At 38.7% G+C, this 18,331-nt stretch overlaps 1 protein-coding gene and 1 long non-coding RNA gene across 5 annotated transcripts in view; both read right to left on the reverse strand.

Annotated features, from left to right (window-relative positions):
- Positions 1–18,331, reverse strand: part of LOC148129044 (uncharacterized) — an 84,745-nt gene that overhangs the window by 39,440 nt on the left and 26,974 nt on the right. The window lies entirely within an intron of this gene.
- Positions 775–18,331, reverse strand: part of LOC113424395 (uncharacterized) — a 49,147-nt gene continuing 31,590 nt past the window's right edge. Inside the window, exons 1-3 of one of the 4 annotated variants that reach the window (XR_015745908.1) lie at positions 13,079–13,225; positions 9,903–10,940; positions 775–8,563 (exon numbers count right to left, since the gene is read on the reverse strand). Coding sequence is in view for 3 of the 4 variants with exons in the window: in XM_026686066.2 (XP_026541851.1) it covers positions 10,076–10,723 (648 nt within the window). In the remaining variant the exon portion in view is untranslated. Of the gene's footprint in view, positions 10,944–13,078; positions 13,230–18,331 lie in introns of those variants that run through there. The other 3 variants (XM_026686066.2, XM_026686065.2, XM_087946860.1) reach the window with 3 other exon arrangements.

Genomic DNA, 18,331 nt, shown 5'->3' on the forward strand with positions numbered 1-18,331 from the left:
GTCCAGTGGCCAGTTGCTGAGACATACCCAGAAAAGCCATAAAATAACTGCACCATCACCTTTTTATTACATTCAGGCAACATTCCATTCCATTTCTACTTATTTATTTCATCAGTTTGTTCCTCTGAGAAATAAATTCAGGAAATTAACATGGAATGAAGAAGAGAGGTGAATTTTCTCATGTCTTACACTGTTTTCTCTTGCTTTCCAACGTCTTGTCTTTACTGACATATTCCATTACAAAATAACCTATATTCTTGATGGAATATTAGCAAGGAAGTCTTGCTATGACAACATCTCTTGAACACTTTATCTGTTGCATTTGTGGTATTTTGATATATTTGATATATTTTATTACCCTGAGACTAATCTATGAATCTATTGATTTTAATTATAACTTCTTGGGTTTTTTTAGTTGTAGAAGCTTCGGATATTTTATTGGATTTGCAATTTAAAATTGTTTAAACTGCTTATTGCCCAGAGAGCTTTGGCTGTGGGAAATTTGTATTAAATGTTATAAAGTTAAAAATAAAAATTGAGTTTTTTAGGATCCAAGTTCATCTATGTCAAGATCTATTGAATACCAGCTCCATGTATCAGAGTCAAAATATGAAGAAAATGTATATCAGTTCTAGAATATTTATTCCTTATTTACCCACCTATGAAGGATGGCTGTGTTTTATATTTCGTTAAATAAATCTAGAAGTATCCCCAATTCCTGTAAAAATAGTCATCACAGCTAGATTAGATTTTTAAAAAAAGACATTCCAGAACCTCTTTAAAAATTATTTATTTCATACAGAGAAAAGACAGATATTATTAATAAAATAGGAAAACAGAGAAAGATACCAAAGGCAATATAAGGAAAACTAAAGTATTGGGAAACCTAGACATCAGTTTTGGTAAATTGCAACACCATTTACAAACTGTTGTTAAATTGTATCCCTTGGCATTATTACAAATAAAGAGAAAATATGAACAATCCAAACAGTCTGCCAAATAAATCCAAGTCTAATTCTGCCTCAAAGCAATGTACAAGCAAAACAAATGTACTCTTATCTTCTAGATGGCACCCAAGCCACAGCAAGCCAAAAATGAATTTATAATGTTGAAGAAAGTCACAGAGGGTATATCTTTCCAGGCTTGGTGTTCTCCAGCTTTAACTGAACTGGTACCATCTTGGGAAAGTCTGGCCTAGTGAAACTACTCCCAGGTTGGTTCCCAATTGAGAATAGGGAAGGTGTGTCCCCCAACAAATTCTCTCTCCCCATTGTGACAATCTTATGTCAAATAAAGCACATTTTCCATTACTATTCCTTAGTCAAAAAACCAACAACACAACTTCATTTGCACACAGCAAAAGCCATAATGAAATTGTAAGCTTGCGGCTGAAAGTTAGTCTTAAATCAAGCTTGCTAGAAAGCCAATGCTATCAAAATAATAATATCTGAGAAAAATATGTTTAGGATGGGAACCATCGTGAGAAAAACAAAGTGGTTTATTAACAATGGGTTACTCAAAATGTACCATAGCTGGTTACATTCAGAGCATACATTATGAACAAAACTTTTCTTCCTAGCCAAAACAGCTATCCCAAGCCTATAATATGCCAGAATGACCTTTGTCCTATGCCTTCAGTTTTCCTGTTGTATGTTCCTTACTATCATGGTTTAAGAAAATAACTACCATGGGAAAGGAATCAGTAACTTGAAAGAATATATAAATAAGAACTAAAAACAACAGGATATTGGTCAATCAATGCCTTCAGAATGAAATCTGGTTTACACTAAAGCAGAATATAGCAATAATGGGGTCAGGGAGAATCAGAATGGATAGAAATTGCAGATGGTGTTAGCTGTTTCAAAAGCACATACACAAAAATAGAAAAACAAAACATCTAGCAGAGATTGATAAGTATTCTTTCCTGCTGGGCTTTTAAAATGCATAAAGGTTTGCATAAGTGCATGATTATTTTTAATATAGAATGTTCACAATTGGATTGTGCTACCCAGTTTGAGTTGATCCATTCTATGGCTCTTCTCCATTTCATCTATAGAATGGGCCTTAAATACATCTCTGTATTTCACAGGCCACAGAGAGGAAGAAGAGATCAGTTATGTCTCTAGTGTTTGCCTTGTGACTGCTTCTCCTGCAGTGAAGATGCTTGTATTTTCCCATAAGATAAAACTCTCTTCGCTGCAGCAGATATGCCCACTAGTAACTAGCAAATAAGCGGTCACATGGTCTAGGCTATACATATGCTTTTAGTAATTACCAGCATTTCATCTTATTTGAGGAGACTACAGCCTAATTTCATTGGTCTTCTAAATGTCTTAGACCAGTATTTCTCAACCTTGGCAACTTAAAACTGTACTTCAGCTGGCAAGGGAATTCTGGGAGTTGAAGTCCACACATCTTAGAGTGTGGACTTCAACTCCCAGATTTCCCCTGCATCTTAAGAGTTCCCAAAGTTGAGAAACATAGACTTTTAACCGTTTTAAGCCCTCTCAGACAACACAGCTCATAACTATGTTGGTTAGGAAATAGAATTACACTCTAATATACCAAAAAGACACTAGGTTCAAAAATGCTAAAGTATATTATATGCAATGCATTAAACTGCACAACAATGAAGTGTATTGGTATATATTGGAGTGGAAAGTACAGTCATGCAAGCCTATGGTTTTTTTTAATCACAGTAAGCTGAATAAGCCAAAATGGCTGGGTACATATACAACACTCAGCAATTAACTACAAGTTGCAAAGCACAGTTCATTAGGTAAAAAAAAGAGATAAAATCAAATTCTGACTTACTGCTATATAAATCCACCAGGTATGTTAGAGAACATTAATGGGATGTAATTTGGTCATCAGTTGGGTTTTCAGTAATTTAAGCAGATTCTTGTCTGTCACCTGTTACGAGACATTTTTTATACGTCAAGGTCTACATTTGGAACTATTTGCACCCTAAATATCTGAGTTACAGTATAATTAAAGTTCTTAAGAACCTACAGAATGTTCACATGGAAGTGACAATATTTCAGTGGAAAAGTCTAAGGAAAAGCAGGCAGATATGGGATCAATTAGTTGTTCAATTATAGTTGATCAATTAGCATATAAACAAGTTTATAGATGTTTTCCAGGAGAATGTTATGTATCCTGTCCTGTTCGGAAGTATGGATTACTATAATCTGAACACATACATTGATATTTATTTTAAAGAGACTAGATAGTACACTAATATTAAAATGTAACAAAACTTGGTGGTTAAAAAAGATCCCAAATTTGAAGGATAGAAGAGTTATTTTAAAATGGAAAATCTTCTGATTAAAGTGAAGCTACAGAGGCAATTCTGCACTGTAGGAGGCCAGAAGCTTGAGCTACAAAATACAACTATTCTAAAAAATAAATAAACCCTACCAACACTTTAAACTATACTGAGTTGAACAATACTGGAAATTTAAGTTCAGAAACACAGGGAAACAAGAGTCCCTCCTCAACTCTATTCAGAAGTCCAGGTTAATCACAACCATCCAGAAGGAAGAGCAATCTAAGCATGAAGGCTGCTGATGAACTTTCCCAAGGCAACATCCTGATGTAGGCATAAAAGTCACTTAGTCATTGACTGCAGTCACACACTATGCTCAGACATGGTATGCTTAGCCACATTTTATTGAACAGATCACAATTAGAGCTTTACAAGATATATCAAGCTACAAACCAAAACTAAGCCAATTGTGAGAGCCAGAATCATCAAGATCAGAGGTCAAGACCCAACATCAGACAGGCCCATAGCATCAGTGGATGAACATCAATGAACAGATGCATTCCATCCCTTCCACTGAGACAAAATCTGCTCTCAGGCTGGATGTAGGGTTTGAAATTCGGGATTACTACATTTACACATGGCTTGTAGTATGCAACTGGCAGTTATTGATTATTCTATTATTGCCCTTTTAGTATCTGTAATAAAAGCATTTTATCAAACATTTGTCTCTTTGAATCCCTACTGCTAGCTTTCAAACTTGAGGAACTGTTGGGTGAAAAGCTTGATACATTTTTTTTAAATTTACTAAGTTTATATGTTGTCCATCTCTCTGAAGTGTGATATGTAATTTAGTGCAACCATATTAGCTTTTGTTTCACTGAGAATCCACTGCATTCCTACAGTATTGAATTTTAATCACCTAGGACTGTGTCTTTTCTTTCGATGATGTATTCTTTTTTTCCTGGCAATATATAGCTGGCTATTCTAGTTGGGAATTGTTATCACTAACTATAACTAGCTGGAGCTGTTGCACAGAATTAGAATAATGAGGATAGTGAGAAAGACCCATCTCCATTACTGAGAGCAGATATTTGCAAGGGAAAATTTGAACAGTCCTGACAGGTGAGCATACATCTACTGCAATAGCAATGGCCAGATAGTGGGAATTAATCTTTGCTTTTTTTTTTTTAGATCTTGCTGGAAGGCAGCATAAACTCACCTCATTTGTTTAAAACTATAGAATTGGGAAAAAAGCGTGTAACCCTAAAAATGAGTCTTACAACATTGTTACATATTATGAATTTTTTTTTGTATAGAGCCTTTTAGAATGTCACTTTTGGTTTGCAATTTATCATATATATTTTATATGATCAGTCACTGATTAGATAAATCTGAGACCAAATGTAATCTGCTGTACCAGATCATTGGTTTGATTATGGGATTTTCAAAAACATTAATGTATTGTATGAACCCAGCCTATTGCGTTATTTCATAGTTTAGGATATTATACATATCCAGAAAATTTATTATAATTCAGTACCCAATCTTGGGATGCTGTGTAAATATAAATATTGGACAGAATGACATATGTACCAGTGTTTTGTAATATTGCCAAAAATTTGAAATTGAAGAAAAACAAAGTTGTTTCTTTCCAGATAAAATTTGAAAATTTGGGAAAACCTGAAATCCATGCAATATTTTCTCATGTATTTGCTTTTTTAAAAAACACACATAAAAAGTATCATTGATAACTAAAGCCATGGAATTGTATTGCTTAAGAAAGTTACTGAGAAATTTTAAGCTTATGTATTCAGAGCCAAGACCCCTAATTCCATGAAGTTATTGGATTCCAAGAGATCACATGAAAGTTCTTGAAATCTTTTCCTTTTTTTGTACAAAATATCTAACTCACATGAAGAATCAATGCAAAAGATCAACAGTTGCAGAATATTTGTTTCTGATTATTTGCAAACCAAAACCACTGCATATCAGCAAACAATTCATAATTCCTAACTAAAAAGGTTTGACTTCTACCAAAAAGATGTCAGTATTCAAAGTATAGATATGCATTTGGGTAAAAAGAGCTTTCCAGACGTTTTAGCTGTCAATTTCCATCAACATCTGCCAATAATATCTGAAAGTATCAGGTTGCTTATCCTAGTCTATTACATAATCAACTTCCAATTTTGTGCATTTTTACATAAAAATATTCATACTACACTCTGAATAAATCCTCTATTTCACTCATTTCAAAAGAGAAAATATTTTATAACCTTTTGCCACCCAAATTTTTCTATTTTTATTTTGGGGAGGGGGAAATCATCAAGTGACCAACTCAGCCCATTCCTTTCTATTATATCTCCCTGTAGCCCTCTCATCTGTATTTCTAATTTCCATTGACATCAGTTGGTTCTTGGCTGATTGTTTACTCTAGATTATACCCCTATTATTTGAAATAATACTATTTTCTGTTTTCTCTAAAATATGACATTCATACGACTATGAACAGGAAAAACACAGTATACACATGAAAAATGTTTAAAGAAGACAGATTAATAAAACAACAGATCAATGTCTTCCTGTCTTCTTTTTTCCCGCAAACATCTCCACAATATCAGCTGAGACTAAAAACCCCTATCTCTTTCTCCTTTCAGTATTAAACAACTTGATTGTATAAGAAAGATTCATCAGATTTTTTTTCCCAAGACAGATAGTTTAGGACAGACTAGGGAATGAACAGGCTGCTGCTTTTTAGAAAGTCAATTAACCCATTGGTGCTTCTATTCTCCAATTTGGTTTTTTTCTGCCTTCAAAGAGATGAGCATGGCATTGGTTTTCTTCCTTATAGGTGCATTTTCATTTTTACTCAAGGAACAGCATGACAGTACAGACTGATTTCACTTAACAACTCCTCTGTTTAGCTATATGATGGCATGAAGAAGTAACTTTATGACCAGTCCTTTTACTTATGGCCATTGCAGTATCCCCATAGTCACATTTTGAGATCCAGGTGCCTCACAACCGGTTGGCATTTACAACCGTCACAACCTGCTGTCATGTGATCGCCATTTGCACACTTCACAGGTAACTTCTGATAAATACAGTCAATGGAGAAGCTGGCAGTAAAATCAAAAGTTGTAGTGACATAATATCTCACTTGACTGCCTTACCTAATAATGAAATTGCTGGTCCCAATTGTGGTTGTTAAGTGAAGACTACTTGCATTTCTCTTCTGTGCCATCAATATGCTGACTAAAGTTTTAACAACTGTTGTTATTTTTTTAGCAGAAATCTGCATCCATAATATGGGGCATGGCTAAGCTATATCAGGAAAAGGGTTTAATGGAATAATGATAGTAGTCAATCTGTCAAAAGTTTTTCCAGTTCAGTTATTCTCAGTAAATATCCTTCAGGAGTGCTGAGTCTTTTAGCCTGTATAATCTTTGCAAGCTGGAGGATTACATAAGTATAAACCAACATTATTTGAAGAATATCTGATTGGGATTTTAGTGCCACTGAAAGCCATGGAATTTAAGATAGCTGTGACAAACTTGCCCTAGATGTTAAGGTTCTAAAACACAAACTGCACACAGTCACATTTTGACAGATAGAGATTTGGATTCTTCTATGCAGTTCTAGAATGAATAAAATGGAGAGGATAAAAAGTTGCCTATGATCAGATTGAATTACATGTAAGTAACTTTCTACTCCATTCATAAGCTCAATGTTTAATGGAAGGCAATGGCTAGCCTCACAAACTCCATTACGTCATGGTTGTTTAATGATGCTTTACTGAACTATACCTGACAATTTGCACATATTACACTATAAACTATAATTTACAAATGACAATGGTTGGCTTCATGCAACATGTTTATCTCTCCCGAATAAACAAAAGAGCTATAATGACTTACTGCAATATGTGAATCCAGGCATATTACAGTAGCTTAATAGGAGCTATCAACAATAAAATAATTTGAATCCCAATTTGGAAAAAAATATCATTGTCATTTACTAGAGCAAGACTGGAAATTCTTGACTTATATTCTTTAAATTGACCAGCCCCAACTTTAGCAAAACAAATATTCCCCCCAAAGCTCAAGAAGCTTCTTGGATGAGAAGCAAAAATATCTTCAAAGAAAAACAAGAAAGTCCAGTTGCCTCTTGAAAACGCATCTTTGGGGTATTCCCCACCAATGCGAGAGAAAGTGTTTCCCTGTCTTAGTTAAGTTCTTGAGAATATCTCAAGAACAGTTCAGCAACTGCTGCCTCCTGGAATGCTAAAAAGCAACCAATGATCACACATTTTTACAACACACAATACTATGCAAATAAAGTAGTGTCTGTTCTATCAACTTGAGAGAAAGAAAAACAAATGTCCAACTTAATGCAGCTTTCAAATCATAGAAAGTTAAAGAAAACGTACTGCCATTTGCTTTTCATATTCTGGAAGAAAGAGCTGGTGTATTACAGAATTAATGCAGTGTATATGGAATTTAAGTTGAAAACAAAGATTTGCAATAGCATGGCAATCACAGTTAATCCTTGATTAAAATGTTCAAAAATGTTTTTTTCTAATGCTGGAGCAAGATAATCATCAAAGAAGTGCTGGAATATACAGGAAATGGTTCCTCCATCTGGTAACTAAAATGAATTCAGAATAGCTGACCATATCTTGTATAAGGCTCCTTCAAATATAATTCACTTAGGCTAAAAGCCCTGCTTATTTGGCAATCAAGTAAAATCATGTATATTTTGCAAGTTGTGATTAGTTCTTATTTCTAATTATTCCCATCTATTATTTGTCTGTTTCTTTTTTGGAAATCCTTTTTGACAGTTTCGCTGCATAACTTCAGTCTTACTGCTGAATTTTTCTGGTTTCAAGCAGCCCAAGTTATTACCAGTCCATACAAGTTGCCTATAGCTGTTTACGGATCCAAATGCCATGTATAACTCAAATCATTGGCATAGTCAGCACTCTGTACAAGCATCCTTGATGTAAGAAAATCATCAGGTTCTTGCATGATCAGAGCTTTTAAACATTCTGGGAATCCCACAACCACAAAGAACCACATATCAAGAGGCAGACGGAAATCAGCAATAGACAATAAATTGCTGTGATAGCTTAGCAAGTTTGGATAACCATAGTTTATCTGGAATTCCAGATAAAAAAACTACCTGCTGCCTCTTCTAGTCTTCTGATGCACTTCAGAACAGTAGGACATTCAGAGTTATACTTTAAATTTCTGCTAAAGGTTCCAGCTGTCTCCATACATTTCTTCTACAGTTCCCTTTCTGTTGAGACAGCAATTATTTAAAATTTTCTTTTCCATTAAAAATGGGAGTTTAAATAAACAAAAAATTAAAGTAGGTTTTTCAACAATTTGATTTGTTGAATTTGAGTCTAATTTATTTACCGATACTAGAACACACTGTTGTTAGGCAAGAAAATTTATCAGTGTAACTTTGCTAGCAATTATTATTATTTATAAAAAAGAAAAAATAGTTCCGATTCTCTAAAGTTGGAGGATTGGGAGATGCAAGACAAGTAAGATGTAAAAACTATATACTCCAACGGAAAAGTCTTGAAATTTTTGTAGTTTCACATTGCAGTTTCACTTGATAAAAGTCTTGGTCTATTCTTTACTTCTCCCACAAAAAATATCTAGTACTGGATATGAATAATTATCAGTATTTCTGGTAAAACATGTACATTTATAATGGCTATGTAACCCAAATGGGGCTACTGAGAAATAAGAGGCAAGTTATCAGCATGTCACAATACCAAAATTTGCAAAAACATAGAAAAATAATTAGAAATAAAATCCAAAGGCAGTAATTTTGTCCCTTCAAAAAAATAAAATTAAAAAGAAAATCAATGTCAGAGCATGAATAGGAGTTCCAACATGCTATTAAATGAAACAGGTCAAATGAAGAGAAAAATAAGTTGAGTTATCTCTGGAAGATGATATGGCTACATGGTCTAGGAATATACTATGCTGCAACGTGGTGTTGCAGGCACCACTTGTAGTTAGATGATTGCAAATCAAGCCTCAACGTCTTGAGAGGCATGGAAGAGATAGACAAATCTTTAGAATTGGCTTCAGATTCAACAAAATTTCCTTCTGCTGCTACAGGCTACTGAAGAACTTAAGATGCAGGCATAATGACTCCCTATTCCAATGCTAGTCTCTTCGGTGAGCATGGCACGTTGTTCTAACACAATATGATCAGGCCACAGGTTCAAAATCCAAAGCTGATGAAATAATTTATCCAATTACATTTCAAGGGAATTGCCAAAAAGATGCTTCTGTTGATTCAGATTGTTTCATCATAACTGTGCAATGTAGATAATGCTGGATGACAAGGCAGGGGATTTTGAAACACCTGTCTGAGAGTCATAAATGCATAAGTCCGGCATCTTTCTTACCAGAAAAGATGGAGTTAAATACAGCATTTATTTATGTAACTGAGTAAAAGCACACACAAAACCACAAATGACTGGCATCTCTAAGATTTCTTTTTCCCAAAGGAAAAAAAATTAGAATAGTTTGCTGTTTTACCATCTAAAATTGTTTTTTGTTTTTGCTATGGGTAGGTGCTGCTGAACTGAAGCGGCAAAAGCTCAAAGTACCTCAATTTGTCTGCAGGCCAGGTGTAAATATTATTGAATGGGTTGAACTCAGTTCCTTCTAAAAGTAGATTTTAGAATGGAGAAAAGAGATATAAAGTCAAAGGATAAGCCCAAGTACTTCATACTGGCCAATTCTCATACTTGTTGGATGGTAGCAGGCACAAACCCAGCCGTTAAACTTTATGAGTTTTCTGGTGTCTTACAAGGTGAGAGGCAGCCCCAAACCCTTTACCACAGCTGGCACATTTAAAGGGTTTCTCTCCTGAATGGGTAGCACGGTGACGCTCAAGATGTGCATAACGGGTGAACCCCTTTCCACAGTCTCTGCATGAGAAGGGCTTGTCCCCACTGTGGATGCCCTGATGGCGCTGGAGATGGGCACTGCGGGTGAAGCATTTTCCACAACGCGTGCAGCGGAAAGGACGTTCTCCAGTGTGAGTTCCTTGGTGGCGAGTGACATGAGCACTGCGGGTGAAAGCTTTGCCGCAGACACCACATTCATAGGGGCGCTCTCCAGTATGAGTGCTATGGTGGCGGGTCAGGTGGGAATTGCGCCCAAAGGCTTTGCCACAGTAGGTGCACTTGTAGGGTCGCTCCCCAGAATGAGTTTCCTGATGCCGAGCCAGGTGGGCACTGCGGGCAAAAGTCTTCCCACAGTAACTGCAGCTGAAGGGACGGTCTTCCTCTGGTACCTGCTGTCCCAGACGTTTCCCACCTAAAGGGCGCTGCAATCCAGAGTGGGTAGCCAAATGCCGAGTAAGGTGTGAGTTTCGCCGGAAACCTTTCCCACAGTAAGGGCAAGTATGGGACTTTTCCCCCATGGTTGCCAGTCTGGCAAGAGTGGTAGTGGCAGGAAAAAGAAGACCGTCTTGAAACTCTTCAGGCCAGCTGCTCTAGCAAGAGGCTAAAGTAGTCTACCTCAAAAACTCCTCCAATCTTTGAACTGAGTTAGTGGTTATAATTTTTTTTTATTTTTGCTTTCTTCTAAATCTTGATAAACATCTCTGAGATCCTGGGATATAACTTTGCCTTCAGAACCTGCTGGGGAGAAAAGCAAAATTTTAGAAAAAGAGAAAGAAAAAGAAAGAAGACACAACTCCTGACAAAATCTGAGTAACTTGGGTGAAAAAGAAACAATATATGAATGGATATATGAAATATATATTCTATTCATATCTTCTCTGTAATTCACATATTCACAATCCAGACATTATCTTTTCTTTTTTTTAATATATTGTAGTGGTTCTATTTGTTCAGAATATTCTCTTTGAGGATGAAAGTTCTGTAAATTTTAAAAAATGATGATTAATATCAATATAAATGGTCCCGATTATTTGTTTTTACTGATTGGATCCAGATTTAGTTATGCCAAGAGTAGGCTCGCTGAAATCAGTGGGATCTGTGGCTGGGGTCTGTGGCTGGGGTGTCCTCTTGAGTTTAATAATTTTATTCTAAGCATGACTACGTCTGGAGCCAAGGCAGTGAAATTTAGATGTATTAATCTGAAGTGGTTCATCTTTCATTCAACTAACTTTTCTTCTTTTAAAATAGTGTATTTTCCAAATTAGTGTATTATTTAAATATACACAAAATAAACAAGACTATGGCTGCATGAAAGTCATATGCCAACCTCTTCTGGATCATTTCTATAGGCTACTGTCCTTAACATACTTGTCTGACAGCAAGGGTAAGGTACTTGTAGTCCAATTTGCAAAAAGCTGTTCCCAGCAACATGACCAATAGATGTTTGGAGTTATAACTCAGGTAGTCTGATATGCCAAATAGTTTTCGATTCCATCTGAAAATAAAATCCTCTGAATAATTGAATGGGCTTTTTTTAAAAAGAAAACTTATAGTTCTATGAAATTTTTCCTAGGAGGGAAAAAAGAAAAAAAGTACTTAGTTGGCTGAGAGTATAAAAATTTGATTAATAGGAGCAGCTGATTGCATTAGTATATTTCTAAAACCAAATTAGTTCTAAAAGTGATTACTATAATTAAATTCTGCATTTTAAATGGAGGAAATTAGGAATTACTTCCGAAGGCATATTGCCAGCATGATTCAATCAAAATTTTAGAACAGCAAAAATTTATTATTATGTGTTGTGTTGGAAATGTACTTCTTTTAGAAAGGTATATTGAATTTCTTATGAAAATATATTGAAAATTATGTTCTATTAAACATCTGCAATACTAGCCTCTGGAATATTGCACCATTACGATTAATTTGGCACCACTTTGTTTGATAGTTATATTTCTACTGATTTTTTTTTTATTCTGACATGATACAGTATTGTTAGAGATATTAGAAGTTCAACATATTTTTGTTCTACTTTTCAAAGTTTTCAAATAGAAACATGTGCACATTCAGTACATTCAGTATTATTGCTTAGACAAACAGTCCTGGTCTGATTTCAGTACTTTCCTTCTCTTTATAAGGAGTTACATAAATAAATAGAGGCATTTCTCAATACCTTTTATTTAGTGGTTCAGACACAGGCCAGAAACTGGGGAACTCTTGATTTTAGTCTTGTCTTAGCATGAAGGCCAGCTGAGTGACTTTGAGGCAGTCACTCTGTCTTAGTCCAATTCACCTCATAGGTTTGTTATTGTGGGGAAAATAGGACGAGGGGGTGTCCTCCTTCTTGAATTACTTATAAAATTAATAAAGGTTTGATATGCAAATAAATAAACGTTATAATGTAAATTAAATTTTAAAGGCTAATGAGAAAAGACTTGGGAGAAATAAATCAAACATTTCTATGAACAACGCTGACATCCTTACAAAGAAATAAAGTATTTGTATATTCTAGGTACTGTATGCTTTATAGCTACAACCTAGACGAAATAGGTAACAGCCAACACTGTCCATTACACTACACAGTACAGTAATGGATCATGCTCAATATCAATCATACTTCTGTCGCAGAAATAGATAAAATAAAAGGGGGTGGGGGAGCCCTAAGAGAAATATAGATAGGATTTTCTACAGCAGATCATCCCGGCTGCGAACTACTCTGGGAGACGAAGAGTGTGAATGGAGGCGGTGGGTGGGGTGGATGAAGCTGCCCTTCTTGCAGGCGTTCTCCCAGAAATGGATGTTTTTGAGTTACGGGCTCCCGTCCTTGTCCCCATAAATCGGTCTCCACACCACTGGATCTGTCTGAGGAATCTCACCGATTCATTCTCCCTGCAGGAATCCAAGCGGGTTTTGCACGCCTTCGCTATGCAGGCCTGGTAACGAAAGAGCCACTCCCGTGCCTGTGTGTAGGCAGTGGCGGGTTCAAACAGGAAAGCACCCCTCGAATCTATCCTGTCCCCCGCCTCCGCTTTGCTTGACAGCTCCAACTCGATGGTTTTAACCCTCTTCCTGCCAACCACAAAGCCATGCCAGATTCCCATAGAAGCTGTTGAACTGGAAATGAAAAAAGCGAAGAAGCCACACGCGGAGGTTTGGAAAATGCAGCCGCAAGAAAGAATGGAGGCTATCACCTCATATTCCTTCATCAAACTTTTTAAAAACTCATTCTAATTTTGAGATAACATCAACTTCTTAAGATAAGAACCGAACACACGCCTTAAAGAAATTATTTATGTATATATAAGAGTTATATCTTGTCCCCTCAAAATACAGTCCCATGCATGAGACATTCTGGGGTACCATAACAACAAGAAGTAATTTAATTTTTTTTTCTGCTATGAGAAATTATGTTGCCGTCCAGAAAGAGAACAGAATGCAGATAGCATAGTCCTTGACTTACAATCACAATTAAACTTAAAATTTATTTGCAAAGTTAGACATTTTAAAGTGAGTTTTGCCCCATTTTATGACCTTTCTTTTCACAGTTATTAAGTGAACCACTGCAGTTATTAAGTTAGTAGCATGGTTAAGTAAATCTGCCTTCCCCATTGACTTTGCTTGTCAGGTGACAAAGGAATCACATGATCCCAGGGCACTAACTGTCATAAATATGAGACAGTTGCCAAGTGTCTGAATTTTGATCATGTAACCATGGGGATGCTGCAGTGGTCATATGAAAAATGGTCATGTTAGTTTTTCAGTGCCGTTGAAACTTAAAATGGTCACTAAATGAATTGTTGTAAGCCAAGGATACCTGTATGCTCTTTCAGACTCCTGGATGCCAGATTTCCAGGAGTAAGATTGGGGAAAATTAATTTATATGCATTTACATATTTTAAAATATTAATGCACAACTCAAGTCTCAAGCAAAAAATTATTACTTCCCGATGTCCAAATCATCTAAAGCCTGGAACCATTGCTCTAAACTATTCTACGTAGAACTCATTGTTTTATAAAATAAATGTTTTAATTTTGTTTTTATGGAACATTGAGGAATTCTGTATATGTTTTATAACAGCTGACCTTCAACATAAGCAGTGATGTTGAAATTGCCAATTTTTTTAGTTTCTCATATCTAATTATTATTCATAATAGAGAAAACTGTTATATAGGTAATGTCAGAAGGATACATGACAAATTATATACAGGAAAATATTATTTTTTAAAAGAAATGGTCCTATTTTCCAAATGAATTGATGCTCATTTCACACACCAATTTATCAAATGAATCTGGGGATGGAGGGATGAGTCTGCCTATCGAGATGAGGTGGACGGATTGCTTTCGTGGGGTGGAGACAATAACTTGGTCCTTAACACCAGTGAGACTAAGGAGGTTTAGTGGACTATAGAAGGAATAGATCAGACATCCAGCCCTTGCTTATCAATGGAGACCAAGTGGAGCAAGTAGCCTGTTATGAACTAACAAAAAACCATTTAATAAAACTTATTGACATTATGTTAAGCAGGCTTGAAATCCTGCACTTTGGATTGGCCCTTAGATAGCGAGCTGGGATTGGTCCTCACGGAGCAACCTGATTGGCTATTAGTTTAACATCTTTCATTGGGCAAAAGTTAAGCATGTGGACACAGGTCATTGGTTAACAGGTCAGTTATAAAAGGGCTACTGCTGCCAAGAGTTTTGGCTCTCTGTTTCTGATTCTTAATAAAGAGTTGAAGTTCACTAAGTCACTGACTCGTCTCAATTACTTGCACCCATGCCCAGAATATAACACTGGCGACGAGGGTGGGATGCAAGAGACGACAGAGCTGACTGAACACTAAAGAGCGCCAACAGAGCACGTGGCTGAACACGCACCAACGACGGCAACATGGCCAGCGGTGCTACACCACCCGCTCCATTCGACCCGGCAAACAAAGACTGGGACTCATATATGGATCGGTTCCAAATGTTTTGGAGACCAATAACTTAAAGGGACGCGACAACCGGCAAAAGCGAGCAATATTCCTGACCCATTGCGGGCCGGCCGTATTTAAAATGGCGAAATCACATGCAAAACCGGCTGAAGTGAAATCAATGGACTGGGACGCCCTCGCTCCCCTCCTAAAGGCCCACTATGCACCCGCAGTGCCCACACTTGTTCGAAGACATGAATTTTACCAGAGGGACCAACAGAAAAGCGAAAGTCACGCAGACTACATCGCTGACCTCCGAATTTGGGAGGCCTCTGTGGGTTTTCCAACCTCGAAGAAGCTTTGCGAGACCGCATAGTTCTAGGATTAGATGACCAGACGGTGCAAAGCAAGATCATGGCAAAAGGGGACATCGATCTTGCCGATGCCATCGACGCTACTGCAGCAGAAGCAACCAGGAAGTCGGCCGCTCGAATGCACCGCACCAACGCACCGCTCCGCCAACTCGCGAATGACACCTCGCCTCGCCCCGAGAGGCACTCAACAACGGCGCATCATGAAGACCTGGAATCCCCATCAGAAAGTGATGAGGAAGAGGTCAACCGACTCTGGTCCGAACGAGACCAACAAACCCAACGATTCCCACGACAATGCGCGAGTTGTGGGGCAAACCACCCACGATCCGATTGCAAATTCCTCGACGCACTCTGCCGTTCCTGTGGAAAAAGAGGCCACATTGCAAAGGTCTGCAGAAGCAAGCGAGGGTCCAGTCCCAAGCGCAGGGAGAATAACTGCAGCCAGTCTTCGGGATTCACACCCGCGAATCGGAACCACCCGAACCCCCAATGGAACAACCACTCCTACAGAAATAAAGCACCTGCCTCTTCAACGAGACGGGAAGAGGCACACCAAACCATTACCATTGGCCACGCTACATCCTTAGACGCAAGGAAGATCCGAGTGAAGGTCGCCATAGAGAACCAACCTTGCGTGATGGAAGTCGACTCGGGGTCGTCCCTCTCAATGGTTTCCTGGAAAACCTTCAAGCAACTAATCCCGGCCATCCGTCGACAGGACCTCAGCCCCCAAAGGATCATACTCAAGGATTACCAGGGCAACAGAATCCCGGTCGTCGGTTCCAGCCAAGTCCAAGTCTCCTTCAAGAACCATATTGCATCACTACCGCTGACTGTCGTCGATCGTGATCGGCCTAGCTTATTAGGCCTACAATGGTTCGTCCCGCTCGGGATCATGGTAGCCGGCGTCCACCGAGCTGAGAGCAACGACTGGGAGGAGTCTCTCGTCCAAGAATTCCAGGACGTTTTCTCAGACAGACTAGGCAAGTACAAGGGGACCCCAATATCATTTAACCTCAACCCTGAAGTAGCTCCCATCCGCCTTAAGCCTCGTTGGGTGCCTTTTGCACTAAAACCAAAGATCGAAGAGCAACTCGATAAATTAATAGCCCAGGGCGTTTTAGAACCAACCGACCACGCCCGTTGGGAAACCCCAATTGTAACACCCATTAAACCAGATGGATCGTTAAGAATTTGTGGGGAGTATCGGGCCACTTTGAACCACGCACTTCAGCAAAGTGCTTACCCAGTACCGGTGGTTCAACACCTTCTCCACTCCCTGGGTGGTGGGAAGATATTCGCTAAATTGGATTTGGCACAAGCGTACCAAGAGTTGCCCGTTGATGTGGAAACTGAGGAAGCACAAACTATCGTTACGCATAGAGGTGCTTTTAAATGCAATAGACTCCAATTCGGAGTGAGCGTAGCTCCGGGAATTTTTCAAAGTTTAATGGAGAGACTCTTACAAGGCATAAAAGGGGTCGTACCATATTTTGATGATGTGTTAATCGCCGCCCCAAATAGAGACATATTAGAAAAGCGTCTCAGAAGGGTTCTAAAGAAATTTAAAGACGCCTGGCCTGAAAGTTAAAAAAAAAAATGTCAACTGTGTACCGAGAGGGTAGAGTTCCTGGGATACCTTCTCGATAGTCAAGGAATCCACCCCACTGATAACAAGCTAAAAGCGATTAAAAACGCCCCAACGCCCAAGAATAGAACAGACCTCCAAGCCTTTCTGGGGCTCATTAACTTCTACAACATTTTCTTGCCCCAGAAGCGACTGTAGCGGAGCCCTTACACAGACTTCTTGATAAAGAGCTACCTGGGTCTGGGGACGCCGAGAGGAACGCACCTTCCAACAAGTGAAAGACTTGCTAACCTCCCGCTGTTTTGATGCAGTACAACGAGACTTTACCCTTAACTATTACTTGCGACGCTTCACCGTTTGGAGTGGGAGCAATCTTAAGCCATGTACTACCAAACGGAAACGAAGCACCTATTGCGTTTTTTCTCACGAACATTATCAAAGGCCGAAAGGAACTATAGCCAACTCGATAAGGAGGCCCTTGCTGTTGTGTCTGCTGTGAAGCGCTTTCACGAGTACATCTATGGACGAGCATTTACGATAGTTACAGATCACAAACCATTGCTTGGTATTATAGTGGGGGACAAGCCAACCCCCTATATATTATCGCCAAGAATGACTCGTTGGTCTGAGTTCCTAGCTGCCTACAATTACGTGTTGCAACATCGCCCAGGGAAAGCCATTCCCCACGCTGATGCGTTGAGTCGATTTCTCCACTTCCGGAAGCCGTCGACGACCCAGCTCCAACCCTCACGATGCTCCAAATCGAAACGCTGCACTCGCCGCCACTAACAGCGAGAGACATCACGATCGAGACAAAACGGGATGCTGTCCTGGCACGGGTCCTCAGCTGGGTCAAACGAGGATGGCCAGCCGACCAAATCCACGACAATTTCACACCATTCAAGAATCGGCAGACAGAGCTTTTCTCCCAGAGAGGTTGCGTTCTCCCCCCAGAGAACGCAATCTCTCTGGGAGAAAAGCTCTGTCTGCCGATAGAGTAGTCGTCCCAGAGAGGCTACAACAGACTGTTTTAAAAGTATTACACGAGGGACATCCGGGCATCGTGCGCATGAAGGCGCTCACACGAAGCTACGCATGGTGGCCGGGCATTGATAAACAAATTGCAGCCTGGGTAACCACGTGCCAGAAGTGCCAAGACGTTAGCAACGCCCCACCTAAAGCGACGCCAACCGAGTGGGAAACCCCTCGAGGTCCGTGGTCCCGTATCCACGTTGATTTTGCGGGACCCACCA

Source organism: Notechis scutatus, chromosome Z (assembly GCF_049901735.1).
Source record: "Notechis scutatus isolate UNSWTSFEM ecotype Mainland chromosome Z, rNotScu1.2, whole genome shotgun sequence".
Classification (NCBI taxonomy): domain Eukaryota; kingdom Metazoa; phylum Chordata; class Lepidosauria; order Squamata; family Elapidae; genus Notechis; species Notechis scutatus.